The sequence below is a fragment of the Salmo salar genome, unplaced genomic scaffold, assembly GCF_905237065.1.
Source record: "Salmo salar unplaced genomic scaffold, Ssal_v3.1, whole genome shotgun sequence".
In the NCBI taxonomy this organism is placed as follows: Eukaryota; Metazoa; Chordata; class Actinopteri; order Salmoniformes; family Salmonidae; genus Salmo; species Salmo salar.
Window position 1 is genome coordinate 482501 of NW_025547587.1, and position 18580 is coordinate 501080.

General features: G+C 43.8%; 1 protein-coding gene across 1 annotated transcript in view; it reads right to left on the reverse strand.

The window, feature by feature from the left end:
* The window catches only part of LOC106578192 (protein phosphatase methylesterase 1), a 17786-nt gene extending 5292 nt beyond the window's left edge, over nt 1–12494 (reverse strand). Inside the window, exons 1-9 of the mRNA XM_014156826.2 lie at nt 12197–12494; nt 10956–11124; nt 10527–10584; nt 10168–10219; nt 9914–10068; nt 9314–9404; nt 8956–9021; nt 5229–5382; nt 925–1042 (exon numbers count right to left, since the gene is read on the reverse strand). Coding sequence (XP_014012301.1) covers nt 925–1042; nt 5229–5382; nt 8956–9021; nt 9314–9404; nt 9914–10068; nt 10168–10219; nt 10527–10584; nt 10956–11124; nt 12197–12438 — 1105 coding nt within the window. The 5' untranslated portion in view covers nt 12439–12494. The remainder of the gene's footprint in view (nt 1–924; nt 1043–5228; nt 5383–8955; nt 9022–9313; nt 9405–9913; nt 10069–10167; nt 10220–10526; nt 10585–10955; nt 11125–12196) is intronic.
* Nucleotides 12495–18580: the final 6086 nt, after the last annotated feature.

Consider the following 18580-nt stretch of genomic DNA (forward strand, 5'->3'; position numbering starts at 1 on the left):
TGTCATGTACCTGGGTTACCTGGGGTAAAGGATGGATTAGACTGTAGTGTCATGTACCTGGGTTACCTGGGGTAAAGATGGATTAGACTGTAGTGTCATGTACCTGGGTTACCTGGGGTAAAGTATTATAGTACCTGGTTACCTGGGGTAAAGACGGATTAGACTGTAGTGTCATGTACCTGGGTTACCTGGGGTAAAGTAAGGACGGATTAGACTGTAGTGTCATGTACCTGGGTTACCTGGGGTAAAGACGGATTAGACTGTAGTGTCATGTACCTGGGTTACCTGGGGTAAAGATGGATTAGACTGTAGTGTCATGTACCTGGTTACCTGGGGTAAAGGATGGATTAGACTGTAGTGTCATGTACCTGGGTTACCTGGGGTAAAGATGGATTAGACTGTAGTGTCATGTACCTGGGTTACCTGGGGTAAAGATGGATTAGACTGTAGTGTCATGTACCTGGTTACCTGGGGTAAAGATGGATTAGACTGTAGTGTCATGTACCTGGTTACCTGGGGTAAAGATGGATTAGACTGTAGTGTCATGTACCTGGGTTACCTGGGGTAAAGATGGATTAGACTGTAGTGTCATGTACCTGGTTACCTGGGGTAAAGACGGATTAGACTGTAGTGTCATGTACCTGGGTTACCTGGGGTAAAGATGGATTAGACTGTAGTGTCATGTACCTGGTTACCTGGGGTAAAGATGGATTAGACTGTAGTGTCATGTACCTGGTTACCTGGGGTAAAGATGGATTAGACTGTAGTGTCATGTACCTGGGTTACCTGGGGTAAAGTAAGGATGGATTGGACTGTAGTGTCATGTACCTGGGTTACCTGGGGTAAAGACGGATTAGACTGTAGTGTCATGTACCTGGTTACCTGGAGTAAAGTAAGGACGGATTAGACTGTATTGTGACATACCTGCTAACAGGAGCAGTTTGGGCAGGTTACATCCTAGGAACAGATTAGAGATTCCTCTGAACCATCCGTCCCAGTACTTCTCTGCTTTGGACAGGTCTATACGCCAGCTATACACACCCTGATAACACACCAAAGGGTTAAAACCGTCACCAGGTTTAACTAGAAGAACACACTTGAATGCATCGGTCACTTCTGCCTCTCCTGGAGTGTGTAAACTGAACAGAAAATCGAAATACTGGTCACACTGAAATGTGAGACCAGCGACATACATGTTCACAGGAGGAGGATTTTACAGACCTTGTAATAAGTATACACAACGCTGTGTTGAGAATGGATCATTGAACTGTAAAGAGAATATCACGCCCCTTTAAAAAGAACATCTCACTCTGAACAAGGTGGACTTTAAAGCTGAATGCTGCTTTTGATGCCACACTGTTAAACTATCACTATCACTGACCGTCACTGGCGCTCGACGAGACTGGAGTCCTCTACATTAGCTGCTGTGGATTCTATCATGAATATGGACCAGGAGACTGGAATCCTCTTTCTGTAGCTGCTGTGGATTCTATCATGAATATGGACCAGGAGACTGGAATCCTCTTTCTGTAGCTGCTGTGGATTCTATCATGAATATGGACCAGGAGACTGGCGTCCTCTTTCTGTAGCTGCTGTGGATTCTACCATGAATATGGACCATGAGACTGGAATCCTCTTTAAGGTAGCTGCTGTGGATTCTTCCATGAATATGGACCAGGAGACTGGCGTCCTCTTTAAGGTAGCTGCTGTGGATTCTTCCATGAATATGGACCATTTTCCCGGGTTGACACTTCCATCCGACGAGAGCTGGAGATCTCCTGCTTTTTACTCTACTCCTTCGGAGTCAAGTTGGAGTCGAGATGGAGGTAGGAGAGTAAGATATTCCCAAAGCATCCTCCCCCTGCCTTCTCGTACAGACCTGCGGCTATCAAACCATTTTGCGGGCCCAGACCCCTCTGTCTTTTGCGGCAGCAGGTAGCCTAGTGTTTAGAGTGTTGGGCCAGTAACCGAAAGGTTGCTGGATTGAGCTGACAAGGTAAAAATCTGTCATCTGTCCCTGAACAAGGCTGTAGTAGGCTGTAGGCTGGATCTCACTGTAGTAGGCTGTAGTCTGCATCTCACTGTAGTAGGCTGTAGGCTGCATCTCACTGTAGTAGGCTGTAGGCTGCATCTCACTGTAGTAGTCTGCATCTCACTGTAGTAGGCTGTAGGCTGCATCTCACTGTAGTAGGCTGCATCTCACTGTAGTAGACTGCATCTCACTGTATTAGGCTGTAGGCTGCATCTCACTGTAGTAGGCTGTAGGCTGCATCTCACTGTAGTAGGCTGCATCTCACTGTAGTAGGCTGCATCTCACTGTAGTAGGCTGCATCTCACTGTAGTAGGCTGCATCTCACTGTAGTAGGCTGCATCTCACTGTATTAGTCACATGCTAGTCACATGCTAATGTAAAAAGCTGGTTTTTGATATAAATATGAACTTGATTGAACAAAACATGCATGTATTGTATAACATAATGTCCTAGGGTTGTCATCTGATGAAGATCATCAAAGGTGAGTGCTGCATTTAGCTGTCTTCTGGGTTTTGGTGACATTATATGCTGGCTTGAAAAATGGGTGTCTGATTATTTCTGGCTTGGTACTCTGCTGACATAATCTAATGTTTTGCTTTCGTTGTAAAGCCTTTTTGAAATCGGACAGTGTGGTTAGATTAACGAGAGTCTTATCTTTAAATGGCTGTAAAATAGTCATATGTTTGAGAAATTGAAGTAATAGGATTTTTAAGGTTTTGAAAATCGCGCCACAGGATAGCCGTGGCTGTTACGTAGGTGGGACGAATTCGTCCCGCCTAGCCTAGAGAGGTTAAACTCAAGAGAAATAAAAACAGACTGTCGTTTTACTATTAAACTCAAGAGAAATAAAAACAGACTGTCGTTTCACTATTAAACTCAAGAGAAATAAAAACAGACTGTCGTTTCACTATTAAACTCAAGAGAAATAAAAACAGACTGTCGTTTTACTATTAAACTCAAGAGAAATAAAAACAGACTGTCGTTTCACTATTAAACTCAAGAGAAATAAAAACAGACTGTCGTTTTAATATTAAACTCAAGAGAAATAAAAACAGACTGTCGTTTCACTATTAAACTCAAGAGAAATAAAAACAGACTGTCGTTTCACTATTAAACTCAAGAGAAATAAAAACAGACTGTCGTTTCACTATTAAACTCAAGAGAAATAAAAACAGACTGTCGTTTCACTATTAAACTCAAGAGAAATAAAAACAGACTGTCGTTTCACTATTAAACTCAAGAGAAATAAAAACAGACTGTCGTTTCACTATTAAACTCAAGAGAAATAAAAACAGACTGTCGTTTCACTATTAAACTCAAGAGAAATAAAAACAGACTGTCGTTTCACTATTAAACTCAAGAGAAATAAAAACAGACTGTCGTTTCACTATTAAACTCAAGAGAAATAAAAACAGACTGTCGTTTTACTATTAAACTCAAGAGAAATAAAAACAGACTGTCGTTTCACTATTAAACTCAAGAGAAATAAAAACAGACTGTCGTTTTAATATTAAACTCAAGAGAAATAAAAACAGACTGTCGTTTCACTATTAAACTCAAGAGAAATAAAAACAGACTGTCGTTTCACTATTAAACTCAAGAGAAATAAAAACAGACTGTCGTTTTACTATTAAACTCAAGAGAAATAAAAACAGACTGTCGTTTCACTATTAAACTCAAGAGAAATAAAAACAGACTGTCGTTTCACTATTAAACTCAAGAGAAATAAAAACAGACTGTCGTTTCACTATTAAACTCAAGAGAAATAAAAACAGACTGTCGTTTCACTATTAAACTCAAGAGAAATAAAAACAGACTGTCGTTTCACTATTAAACTCAAGAGAAATAAAAACAGACTGTCGTTTCACTATTAAACTCAAGAGAAATAAAAACAGACTGTCGTTTCACTATTAAACTCAAGAGAAATAAAAACAGACTGTCGTTTCACTATTAAACTCAAGAGAAATAAAAACAGACTGTCGTTTCACTATTAAACTCAAGAGAAATAAAAACAGACTGTCGTTTCACTATTAAACTCAAGAGAAATAAAAACAGACTGTCGTTTTACTATTAAACTCAAGAGAAATAAAAACAGACTGTCGTTTCACTATTAAACTCAAGAGAAATAAAAACAGACTGTCGTTTCACTATTAAACTCAAGAGAAATAAAAACAGACTGTCGTTTTACTATTAAACTCAATACTGTTTCTGTTTTAAATTCGTAAAACAGCTTGTGTTTCTTAACCAGTCAAAGGGTAGCTAACAAGAAGGTTGGTGGTGACTGGTTAGCTAAGGTGAAGCAAGAGAGTAGCCTGTATAATCGGAGGCAGAGCCGGAGCATAGCTTGTCTGCCCACACTCATCACTTGCTCCCCTGCAGCTCACCAGCTGATGTCGCCTGTGTGCCGGGTGTGGCTCTTTCTTCCCACTGCTCAGCGCATCTGTGCTGCTAATATTAATTGTGTTTATCACGATGTGAAAAATTCTCAATATCTCCAAAAACTATTGTCCACTCCACTTACATTTACATTTTTACATTTTAGTAATTTAGCAGACGCTCTTATCCAGAGTGACTTACAGTAGTGAATACATACATTTCATTTCATGCATTTTTTTTTTTGTACTGGCCCCCCGTGGGAATCGAACCCACAACCCTGGCATTGCACGCAGTAGTCAGATTTTAGTCACAGAGATAATATCGTCTCGTTTTAGTCAAAATGTAAATATTTTTCATTTAACTATAGTTTTTTTCTGGATCTATTTAGTCAGTTATAGTATCATCAAATATTTTTGTCTACGAAATTAACACGAACTACGTAAGTAAATCCTCTTTCAGTTTTAAAGCACTTCATTGCTGGATCCAACTACACAATGCAATGTTCTGGCAACTAAAAATGGACCTTCTTACTTGTTGAATAGTGGGTTGTAATTTACTGGTTTTCTATTACATTCTACATTTTGGTTTGATAATGTATATATGATAGTGTATATTTGCTCCCTTGTGAAAGATACCCTCGTCTCAATGGTGAGTCCCCTGCTTAAATAAAGGTAAAACAACAAACAAAATGGTGGTTAGTGTGTGTGTGTGTGTGTGTGTGTGTGTGTGTGTGTGTGTGTGTGTGTGTGTGTGTGTGTGTGTGTGTGTGTGTGTGTGTGTGTGTGTGTGTGTGTGTGTGTAAAGGACGTTGGTTTCTTACCTCGGGTTCTGGGATGCTCACCTCTGGCGTACCGTCTGGCTTGTCGCTAACGTAGCTCGGGTCAACGTAGATCTCCTCGTTTCCCTCGACGACTACGTCACTAACAGGGATGGCCTGCTCAGGTGATTCAACAACATCCTCCACCTCTACATGCCTACAGAGTACAGGTGTGACATTTTGAGACGTCTAAATTGGATCCTTGGCATGTCCAACTCTGATGTCACCCCGTTGAAGTTTAAATTTTAAATGGTTAAAGTGGAACTCGAGTCTCTGTTTAACCTCGTTTAACTCCTGATTTACTTAATAGAAGGCACATCTCAATAGGTGGTCCAGGTAAGTCATGATACAGATCACAAATTCCCTATGTGAAGTTTGCAGTTGTGCCAAAAAAAAAAAAAAAACTATTTTGCTCAGAGTTTTTTTATTATTTTATTTTACCCTTTAGTCTACTTTACTGTATTTATACTTGGAATATCGCTTTTCAACAGTAAAAGTTCCAAAATCGCTGGAGGACGTCTTTAAGGTTAGGGTTAGGGTAATCTTGTTCCCAGACAATTCTGGCCAAATGCGTGAAGAGTCTGGTAGAGCAACACGTCAAACTTGGCCTTCGTTAGCCAATACAGAAAGACTGGGAGAAAACTCATAGGCATTGGCTTAATCTACCAACCATTATAAAATGGCGTGTTCGGCTACTGGAAGCTGATTGGTTAATAGCAGGGAGTTATAGCACTACAATCTCCGTATTCCCCCGGGGTAATGCCAGTTCACAGTTCCATTAGCTGTATCAATGCACATCCACTAGCCCACAGCCCAGCCAGTCAATTTATAAACTTCATCTCCCATGTAAAAACGTGTCTAGACATTATTTCCTCAAGCTACTAGGCTAGCATTCGGATTGCGACAGTTAGGGTTTGTCTAAACCTTGCTGGGTTTCTTTTTCAATCTCCACTGTGTCATGAATATGAACGTGACGAGACTGACAGCTTCTGTGAGCCAATTTATAAGGATCGTTATAATGGATATATCCAATTAAATGTCAATAGAAAAAAAAGGTAAAAGAAAGGAAAGTGCACATAGTTTGCTGTAATTTCAGATGCTTGATGCGATCATGTGTTAACTTTAGTTGGCTTGCTAGAAAATTAGTAACTAGCCTCTATAGCTACATGCCGATTATTTTTTATTTGCATAGCAACCATTGCAGATAGAATGGATAGAATGAACTTCCGAATCTCAGAACTAATGACTGGCTTTTGTTAAAATGTATATACAATTTATTAAAAATAAAAAACGGAAATATCACATTTACATAAGTATTCAGACCCTTTACTCAGTACTTTGTTGATGTACATTTGATGTACATTTGGCAGCGATTACAGCCTCGAGTCTTGGTTATGACGCTACAAGCTTGGCACACCTGTATTTGGGGAGTTTCTCCCATTCATCTCTGCAGATCCTCTCAAGCTCTGTCAGGTTGGATGGGGAGCATTGCTGTACAGATATTTTCAGGTCTCTCCAGAGATGTTAGATCTGGTTCAAGTCTGGGCTCTGGCTGGACCACTCAAGGACATTCAGAGACTTGTCCCGAAGCCACTCCTGCGTTGTCTTGGCTGTGTGCTTAGGGTCGTTGTCCTGTTGGAAGGTGAACCTTCGCTCCAGTCTGGGGTCCTGAGTGCTCTGGAGCAGGTTTTCATCAAGGATCTCCCTGTACTTTGCTCCATTCATCTTTCCGTCGATCCTGACGAGTCTCCCAGTCCATTCTGCTGAAAAACTTCCTTACAGCATGATGCTGCCACCACCATGCTTCACCGTTAGGATGGTGCCAGTTTTCCTCCAGACGTGACGTTTGGCATTCAGGCCAAAGAGTTCAATCTTGGTTTCATCAGACCAGAGAATCTTGTTTCTGATGGTCTGAGAGTCCTTTAGGTGCCTTTTGGCAAACACCAAGCGGTCTGTCATGTGCCTTTTACTTAGTAGCTTCCGTCTGGCAACTCTACTATAAAGGCTTGATTGGTGGGGTGCTGCAGAGGTGGAAGGTCTCCCATCTCTACAGAGGAACTCTGGAGCTCCTCCAGAGTGACCATTGGGTTCTTGGTCACCTCCCTGACCAAGGCCCTTCTCCCCTGATTGCTCCGTTTGGCTGGGCGGCCAGCTCTAGGAAGAGTCTTGGTGGTTCCAAACTTCTTCCATTGAAGGATGATGGAGGCCACTGTGTTCTTGGGGACCTTCAATGCTGCAGAAATGTTTTGGTACCCTTCCCCAGATATGTGCCTCGTCACAATCCTCTCTCGGAGCTCTACCGGCAATTCCTTCAACCTCATGGCTTGGTTTTAGCTCTGACATGCTCTGTCAACTGTGGGACCTTATATAGAGAGGTGGGTGCCTTTCCAAATCATGTCCAATCAATTGAATTTACCACAGGTGGACTCCAATGAAGTTGTAGAAACATCTCAAGGATGATCAATGGAAACAGGATGCACCTGAGCTCAATTTCAAATTCTCATAGCGAAGGGTCTGAATACTTACGTAAATAAGTTATTTTTGTTTCTTATTTTTAACAAATTTGCAAAACAAAATAATGAAACCTGTTTTCACTTTGTCATTATGGGGTATCGTGTGTAGATTGATGAGGGGAAAAAAATTATTTAATACATTTTAGAATACGTCTGTAACGTAAACAAAATGTGGAAAAAGTCAGCGGACGAGGGTAGAAGTTATATTTTAGGGACGTCCCGGATAACTAACTGAAGTTTACATTGAATATGAACGCTGTGTTATTTCGTATACTGCTTATGCAACAACCAGCAACGACAAGAGGGCTTTACTTCTTCAAAGCGGTATCAATAAATTAGCCAGCTAACATTGATAAACAGATTTTCTGGTTCATTAGGAAAGATAGATAAATTAAGATATGTGTTTGGGTCAGATCAGATTTTGTAAAGTTATTTCTCAGAATATTTAGGCGGCTGTGCAGTATACCCCTCAGGTTCCATTAAACTAGGATTAGCATGGTTCCATTAGCATGGTTCCATTAAACTAGGATTAGCATGGTTCCATTAGCATGGTTCCATTAGCATGGTTCCATTAAACTAGGATTAGCATGGTTCCATTAAACTAGGATTAGCATGGTTCCATTAAACTAGGATTAGCATGGTTCCATTAAACTAGGATTAGCATGGTTCCATTAAACTAGGATTAGCATGGTTCCATTAAACTAGGATTAGCATGGTTCCATTAAACTAGGATTAGCATGGTTCCATTAGCATGGTTCCATTAGCATGGTTCCATTAAACTAGGATTAGCATGGTTCCATTAGCATGGTTCCATTAAACTAGGATTAGCATGGTTCCATTAAACTAGGATTAGCATGGTTCCATTAAACTAGGATTAGCATGGTTCCATTAGCATGGTTCCATTAAACTAGGATTAGCATGGTTCCATTAGCATGGTTCCATTAGCATGGTTCCATTAAACTAGGATTAGCATGGTTCCATTAAACTAGGATTAGCATGGTTCCATTAGCATGGTTCCATTAAACTAGGATTAGCATGGTTCCATTAGCATGGTTCCATTAGCATGGTTCCATTAAACTAGGATTAGCATGGTTCCATTAAACTAGGATTAGCATGGTTCCATTAGCATGGTTCCATTAAACTAGGATTAGCATGGTTCCATTAGCATGGTTCCATTAGCATGGTTCCATTAGCATGGTTCCATTAGCATGGTTTACCTCTTGATCTGTCCCACCATGGATACTCGTGCTGATTCCCGGTTCCTGATCTGACCGCTCTTAACACTGAAGGAGAGAGCACACACACACACACGCACGCGCGCGCACACACACACACACACACACACACACACACACACACACACAGACAGACAGACAGACAGACAGACAGACAGACAGACAGACAGACAACAGGAACTGTTGAAAAACAGCACTACCAACACTGTGAAACGTAGCGTAGCATAGCACTCTATGGAACAGACAGATAATAATAATAACAATACATTATATTTCTATAGACTGTCTTTTGAAACGCTACCTAACGTTAAGGAGTGGTGTATTGCTGAACGTTCCTCACCTCCACTCTATGGCATGGGCAATAGACTCAAAAGACTTGGGTCGTCCTTTCAGGAAGTTCTGCATGCTGTGTAGCATCTCCATGGCACTGCCTAGAGAGAGAGAGAGAGAGAGAGAGAGAGAGAGACCCCACAGAGCCCCAGGACAGCAACACAATTAGACCCTACCAAATCATTAGAAAACAAAAAGATAATTACTTGACACATTGGAAAGAATTTATAAAAAAACTGAGCAAACTATACTGCTATTTGGCCCTAAACAGAGAGTACACAGTGTCAGAATACCTGACCACTGTGACTGACCCAAACTTAAGGAAAGCTTTGACTATGTACAGACTCAGTGAGCATAGCCTTGCTATTGAGAAAGGCCGCTGTAGGCAGACCTGGCTCTCAAGAGAAGACAGGTTATGTGCAACACTGCCCACAAAATGAGGTGGAAACTGAGCTGCACTTCCTAACCTCCTGCCAAATGTATGACCATATTAGAGACACATATTTCCCTCAGATTACACAGATCCACGAAGGTCTTGAAAACAAATCCAATTTTGGCCCTACCAGTAGTGGGGAGGAACCTGCTGCTAACAGTATGGACTGGTTCTTACCTTCCACCACGTCTATCACCACCAGTCCTACAGTAGTGGGGAGGAGCATGCTGGAGGCGGTGTGAACAGCGATTGCCCCGCCCATACTGTGACCAACCAGGACGATGGGGGGAGGGGCCTCTCCGTAGCACGCTCGCACCACATTGGCCACATCCCTAAGAGTGGCGGGACAAGAGAGACAGGTGATGTACAGGTAGAGAGGTAGAGGGACAGGAAGTTATTTCTTTATGTTTTACAGGAGTGTTTCTTCTTACCTAGACATGGTCTGTGTGGAGAGGTCGTCTGACTGACGTACCTGGGTGGAACCTGGAGAGAAGGAGAGGTAAAATATGTTCTGTAAACATTGGGTTTTGAAGTCTTTATGATGTGACTATACAAAATGTGACTGTACAATTATTATTTTTTTAAATGCATGAAATGAAATGTATGCATGCACTACTGTAAGTCGCTCTGGATAAGAGCGTCTGCTAAATGACTAAAAATGTAAATGTAAATGTGACTATATAAAACACTATGGACGGATCTAAAATGGCAACCTTATTGCCATGACTAGTCCACTACAATCAAATAGAGTGGCATTCTGATGATGACCTTTTTTGCTCTCTGAACTCACCGTGACCCCTTAGGTCCATGGCCAGCACCCTGCAGGTCACCCTACTTGCTATGGCTGTCTGGAGACCCGAGGAGATGGAGCGATAGATAAAACCAGAAAAACGGGTATTATAACAGGAATGGAAATCTGAAATGCTGGTCAGGTGATGAGCCCAGAGTTTATAGATGATGTGGAGACCGTATGAACAGTTTAGACAGAAACTAAAAAAATATATATATATATTTCTTTTTTTTTTACAAGAATGGAAAGTGTCAAATACTGGTCAGTAAAAACACACACACAAAAAAAAATGATGGATTTATTGTTTAGACAGTTTAGATTAACGGGCCAGGCAGGACTGAACCCTGTGGAACACCATGTAACCTTACAGAGTTCTGAACATTGTTCACCAAGCTGTAGATAGTATTGTAAAGGATAGTACAGACTCACAGTAAAAACAGCCCAAGACAGGGCAGAGTGTCCTCCTCCGTGCAGCAGAACCAGTAGAGGTCCATCAGTTCCGTTCCTGTAGACCCTGAACACATCTCTGGTCTCTGATGGTCCTACTGGGATGTCCTCCGACTGGTCAAAATACTGCCTCCACGACACCGCTGAGTAACTGGTGGACGACAATACACACAGTTAGTGTGTGTGTGTGTGTGTGTGTGTGTGTGTGTGTGTGTGTGTGTGTGTGTGTGTGTGTGTGTGTGTGTGTGTGTGTGTGTGTGTGTATAGCCTGTCTGTGAAATGTGGATCTGATATGATCGATTATCAATAACTCTTACAAGAACCAATTTTAACGACGGTGAAATATATCATTTATCAGCTTTCTGCCGGTGATTCTATCCCATTCTAGAATGCAGACAGACCCCTCTAGATTAGAACACTAGACTACAACACAGACAGAACCCTCGATAACTCAGAACATTAGAACACAGACAGAACACTTAGTCTTAAACACAGAACATTAGACTATTACACCGACAGAACCTTCGAGAACACAGAACACTAGACTATAATATAGACAGAACCCTCTAGAACACAGAACACTAGACTATTATATAGACAGAACCCTCTAGAACACTAGACTATAATATAGACAGAACCCTCTAGAACACAGAACACTAGACTATAATATAGACAGAACCCTCTAGAACACTAGACTATTATATAGACAGAACCCTCTAGAACACTAGACTATTATATAGACAGAACCCTCTAGAACACAGAACACTAGACTATTATATAGACAGAACCCTCTAGAACAGAGAACACTAGACTATAATATAGACAGAACCCTCTAGAACACAGAACACTAGACTATAATATAGACAGAACCCTCTAGAACACAGAACACTAGACTATAATATAGACAGAACCCTCTAGAACACTAGACTATTATATAGACAGAACCCTCTAGAACACAGAACACTAGACTATAATATAGACAGAACCCTCTAGAACACTAGACTAGAACACAGAACACTAGACTATAATATAGACAGAACCCTCTAGAACACAGAACACTAGACTAGAACAGAGACAGAACACTCAAGATTAAAACAACTGAACACTCTAGAACACAAAACCCCCAAGACTAAAACATTTGACAGAATACTCAGGAAACAGAACACTTTAGAACACAGAACACTGGACGGAACACAGACGGAACCCTCTAGAATATAACTCACTTCTCTGTGTCGAAGCTGTCCTCCCACATCCTCCTGGGTGGCAGTGGACAGGTGTCAGGCTCAGCCTGGGTCTCTGGCTGGCGGTCCTCAGGTACCTTCAGGGGCTCTTCTCCAGGTAGCTGGGGCTCTGCTACAGGCAGCGTAGGGTCTGCAGCAGGGTGTGGTAGCTGAGGGTAATCTGCCAGCTGTGGGGCTCCTAGACCTAGAGAACTAGTCTCCACCTCACTGCGTACCTCTGCCATCGACCAAATGACATCTAACCGTGTGGCACGAAGCCTAAGTACCCACCAAGTACACTACGAGTACCTGACAGGACAATGCGTGGGCTTCGTTCCCAAACGGCACCCTTTTCCCTGTATAGTGCACTACTTTTGACCAGGGTCATCGGGTCAAGCAGCGCATTATTTAAGAAAGAAGTGCACTACATAGGGAATATGCTACCATTTGGGATACAGTCCTAGACAGATGGTGCAGACAGGTAGCATCTGGGATAGAGCGTCCTATTGGTTAAGGGCCCTGGGCAGTGTGTGACTTAGCTGACTGCTGACCAATGGTGTACCTCCAGAGAAGGCTGTGTGAGACGGTGTGATGGGCTGGGAGAGAATTCTAGAACTAAGGGATGATTTTAGAATCTAACGTTTGGGAATTAAAGGGGAAATCAGCAGTTGTTACATACATTTTTTTTTTAAACTTATAACTTCATTATATATATATATATCCATTGATTGTTGAAGAATATAACTTATAAATGCCTCATGAGCTTAGTTCAACTGTCACACTCCATGACAACCTGAAATATAAACTTGTTTTACTCCAATGTTTGTAAACAAAGTAAATATAAACAAACACTATATACAAACACTAACAAAACACGGTTAAATGATCATATCGAGCTTTTATTAGTCCTACGGGGTCACAGCCAGCCGTTATCACAACTCCCCCTTCTGGGGGCGGGGTCACAGCCAGCCGTTATCACAACTCCCCCTTCTGGGGGCGGAGTCACAGCCAGCCGTTATCACAACTCCCCCTTCTGGGGGCGGAGTCACAGCCAGCCGTTATCCCAACTCCCCCTTCTGGGGGCGGAGTCACAGCCAGCCGTTATCCCAACTCCCCCTTCTGGGGGCGGAGTCGCAGCCAGCCGTTATCCCAACTCCCCCTTCTGGGGGCGGAGTCGCAGCCAGCCGTTATCCCAACTCCCCCTTCTGGGGGCGGAGTCACAGGCAGCCGTTATCCCAACTCCCCCTTCTGGGGGCGGAGTCGCAGCCAGCCGTTATCCCAACTCCCTCTTCTGGGGGCGGAGTCAAAGCCAGCCGTTACCAACGGCAACCCTGGAGCAATCAGAGTTTTGTTTCTAGGGTAGATGGGCAGATTTTTCACCTTGTTGGATTCAGGGATTTGATCTAGCAACATATTAATTACTGGCCTCGTGCTCTAACTGCCACGCCACCTGCTGGCCATATCATGACCGGTCAGACCTCGCATTCATACCTCCTGTTTATTAGGAATTTCAGAGTGGTTACATTACTCCAGCCCCATCCCTCAGTTTTTTTTTTTTTACCAAAACAGGGGCGGGGAACATGCTTTGTTATTGTTTCTACTCCCCATTGCACCTTTAATTAAGGATTTAATAAATTGTGAGTATGATTTTTTTTTTTTATACCAGATAGATATACAGTTGAAGTCGGAAGTTTACATACACCTTAGCCAAATACATTTAAACTCAATTTTTCACAATTCCTGACATTTAATCTTAGTAAATATTCCCTGTCTTAGGTCAGCTATGATCACCACTTTATATTAAGAATGTAAAATGTCAGAATAATAGTAGAGAGAATGATTTATTTCAGGTTTTATTTCTTTCATCACATTCCCAGTGGGTCTGAAGTTTTCATACATTCAATTCGTATTTGGTAGCATTGCCTTTAAATTGTTTAACTTGGGTCAAACGTTTCGGGTAGCCTTCCACAAGCTTCCCACAATAAGTTGGGTGAATTTTGGCCTATTCCTCCTGACTGAGCTGGTGTAACTGAGTCAGGTTTGTAGGCCTCCTTCCTCGCCACACTTTTTCACTTCTGCCCACAAATGTTCTATAGGATTGAGGTCAGGGCTTTGTGATGGCCACTCCAATACCTTGACTTTGTTGTCTTTAAGCCATTTTGCCACAACTTTGGAAGTATGATTGGGGTCATTGTCCATTTGGAAGACCCATTTGCGACCAAGCTTTAACTTCCTGACATATGTCTTGAGATGTTGCTTCAATATATCCAGATAATTTTCCTCACTCATGATGCCATCTATTTGTGAAGTGCACCAGTCCCTCCTGCAGCAAAGCACCCCCAAAACATGATGCTGCCACCCCCATCTTCACAGTTGGGATGTGTTCTTTGGCTTGCAAGCCTCCCCCTTTTTCTTCCAAACATAACGATGGTCATTATGGCCTAACAGTTCTATTTTTGTTTCATCAGACCAGAGGACATTTCTCCAAAAAGTACGATCTTTGTCCCGATGTGCAGTTGCAAACCGTGGTCTGGCTTTTTTATGGCGGTTTTGGAGCAGCAGCTTCTTCCTTGCTGAGCGGCCTTTCAGGTTATGTCGATATAGGACTCGTTTTAGTGTGGATATAGATACTTTTGTACCTGTTTCCTCCAGCATCTTCACAAGGTCCTTTGCTGTTGTTATGGGATTGATTTGCACTTTTTCGCACCAAAGTACGTTCATCTCTAGGAGACAGAACGCGTCTCCTTCCTGAGCGGTATGACGGCTGCGTGGTCCCATGGTGTTTATACTTGAGAACTATTGTTTGTTCAGATGAACGTGGTACCTTCAGGCATTTGGATATTGCTCCCAAGGATGAACCAGGTCTACAATTTGTTTTCTGAGGTATTGGCTGATTTCTTTTGATTTTCCCATGATGTCAAGCAAAGAGGCACTGAGATTGAAGGTAGGCCTTGAAATACGTCCACAGGTACATGTCCATTTCATGGCCCTAGAACATTCTCATAGTCACACACCCACACCCACACCCACACCCACCCACACACACACACACACACACACATACATGCACACGCACACACACACGCATACACACACACACACACACACACACACACACACACACTCACACACACACACACACACACACACACACACACACACACACACGCGCACACAGACATACATGCACATACACACACACACAGACATACACATGCACACACAGACATACACACACATACGCACGCACACACACACATACACATGCATACACACACACACACACACACACACACACACACACACACACGCACACACATACATGCACACGCACACACACACACGCATACACACACACACACACACGCACACAGACATACATGCACATACACACACACACACAGACATACACACACATACGCACGCACACACACACACACACACACACACACACACACACACACACACACACACACACACACACACACACACACACACACAGGTGGTCGTGACAGTCATGGCTGGTTTCTAAGCAACAACGGACCTGTTAGTATAAACAGGATGATGGCAGAGGTATACGGACTTGAAATTCACATTACAGACATAATACATTCATTGAAATACATACATCTACATATCTTTCCATCTCAATACATAGATAAACATTAAAGAATGGGTATAGGATTTGGGTTGTCACGTCTACTCCAGCTCCTCCTCTCCGGCGTTTCGACGTCGCCGGTATACTAACCACCGGTCCTGGAATCCATCACGTCATCACGGTACTCACCTGGACTCCGTTACCTTCCTCCCTTTAATCTGTTTATCTGTCACTCCCTTGGGTTCCTTCCTCAGTCAGTATTGTTCCTGCGTTCATCGTTCATGCATTATCGCTGTTATTGTTATTGTTGTCTTGTTTCATGTTTGTTGTTTTATTAAACGTTTCACCTGCTTCTCGACTCACAGCGTCTCCGTTACAGAAATACCGACTCAAACTATGGAAGCAGCAGGAAAATGTAATATCTCTCAGACGGTCGACGAACAGGGGTACCTTCTACGTCAACACCATGACCAGCTGGCACTACTGGGGACGGCTATGGAGGACGTTCTTCACAGTTTGCAACGTCTCGAACACCCCCCGGGAGGTGTTCCCTTCATCCAGCGGAGGATACTCTAGAACCAGCCTACCCAGTGAACCAGCCCAACAACCCATTCAGCCAACCCGCTCAGGTCTGCGATGCCCGTTTATCCCTCAAGGATAAGTATGACGGTACACCACCCAAATGCCGTGGCTTCCTACTTCTGTGCTCCCTCTACTTTACACACCAGATGGGAGCCCCCACCACTGAGAGGTCCAAGATTGCCACGATTATTTCTCTGCTAACTGAGCGGGCGTTGGAATGGGCTACGGCCGTCTGAGAGAGAATGGAGAGGAGGAGCTAGATTCCTATGAGGGGTTCATGGATATGTTTAAATCTATTTTCGATCATCCCCCGGAGGGCAGAGAGGGTAGGTGATTGGCTACTGAGTACACGCTCACCTTCCGGACAGTAGCAGCATTCAGCGGATGGAATGAGTCGGCGCTTCATACACTATTCAGAAGAGGTTTGCTTGAAGAGGTCCAAACGGAACTGATCTGTCGAGATGACAACCTCTCATTGCGATGGCAATCTGTCTGGATAGCCTACTTCGGGAGTGTCGGTACTCTCATTGCTTCTCTCCCTCCCTCGGTGAACACTCTGGATCAGAGCCTGAACCCATGGAGTTAGGGGTCACTCGCCACCCCCGCGGCGGAGCGCCGTTGACGGACACAGCTGGGGCTCTGTTTGTACTGTGGACAAGGAGGGCCCAAGCTCCAGAGGTGTCCGGCATATCGGAATCCGGGATCCACAAGAGCAGAGGGATGGTCACGTGATCTTCCACCCCCCTGGGGCAGGAGTGAGTATTCCATCTTCATCCCTGTCGGCTCTTTTTGGTGTCCATCACACTAGCTGACTGTCCCTCATGTACTGTGTTTACAGCTTTAGTGGATTCCGGTGCCGCGGGGAACTTTATTGACCAGACCCTTGCCTCCTCCCTTAACATCGTCTCATACCCGCTCTGCTCCCCTTTTCCGGTTCAAGTCCTTGACAGTCGGCTTTTAGGATCCGGAACCATCACCCACACCGTGGAGTCCATTCATCACCCACACCGTGGAGAACATCCCTTTCTTCACTACCAGTTCACCAGTCCACAAGATCATCCTCACGCTTCCCTTGGCTTCAACGCCATAACCCTATCTTCTCATGGTCGAAGATGAGAATTACAGACTGGTCACCCAAATGTCGGAGGACCTGCTTCCCTCTCCCCTTGTGGTTCCATGTCGATTGAGGGGTCCTAATGGTTGCCCTTCAGCCTAACATCCTGGAGGTATACCAGGACCTGCGGGAGATATTCTCCAAGACTCGCGCCACCTGTCTTCCACCTCATCCCCACCTGGGACTGTACCATTGACCTGCTTGCAGGTTCAGCACCTCCGCGCAGACGCATCTACCCTCTGTCCGTGGCTGAGACCCAGGCCATGGAGGATTACATCCGCACATCCCCTTCCCCTGCGTCGGCATTTTTTTTTCTCCGTAGCCAAGAAATATGGAGGGTTACGTCCCTGCATTGACTACAGAGGACTCAACGAAATCACCACAAAGTATCGGTACCCTCTCCCATTGGTGCCGTCAGCCGTTGAACAGCTCTGCGGGGCCCGGTTCTTTACCAAACTGGACCTGCGGAGTGCTTACAATCTCATCCGCATCCGGGAGGGGGATGAGTGGAAGACTTCGCATTTAGCATGATGTCTGGGGACTGCGAGTACTTGGTGATGCCATTTGGTTCAGTCAATGCTCCGTCAGTATGCCAGGCATTCGTTAAGGAGGTGTTCAGAGTCTCGGTCTCCAGGTGGTCGTGTATACTTAGCTCCATTGGTCTGGGACGTAGATGCGGACATCCGCCAAGCTCTGGAGAGGGAGCCCGCACCCACTAATTGTCCTCCCAAGCGCATTTACGTTCCCACTGGGATAAGGGACCGGCTGCTGACCTTAGACGCACACAGCTGTCGACGCTGGACATCCAGGTATTTCTTGCACTAACCAATCCATCTCTGGGAAATACTGGTGACCCACCTTAGCGCATGATGTCACTCACAACGTCAACTCCTGTTCTGTATGTGCTCAAACAAAATCCCCCCCGGAACGCTTCATCGCGGAAACTCCTTCCCCTTCCCGTGCCTCAGCGTCCCTGGTCACATCTTTTCATTGACTTTGTAACTGATCTCCCCTCCTCTGATGGTTTCACCACCATTTTGGTGGTTGTGTATAGATTTTCAAAGTCATGTCATTTAATCCCTCTTTCTGGTCT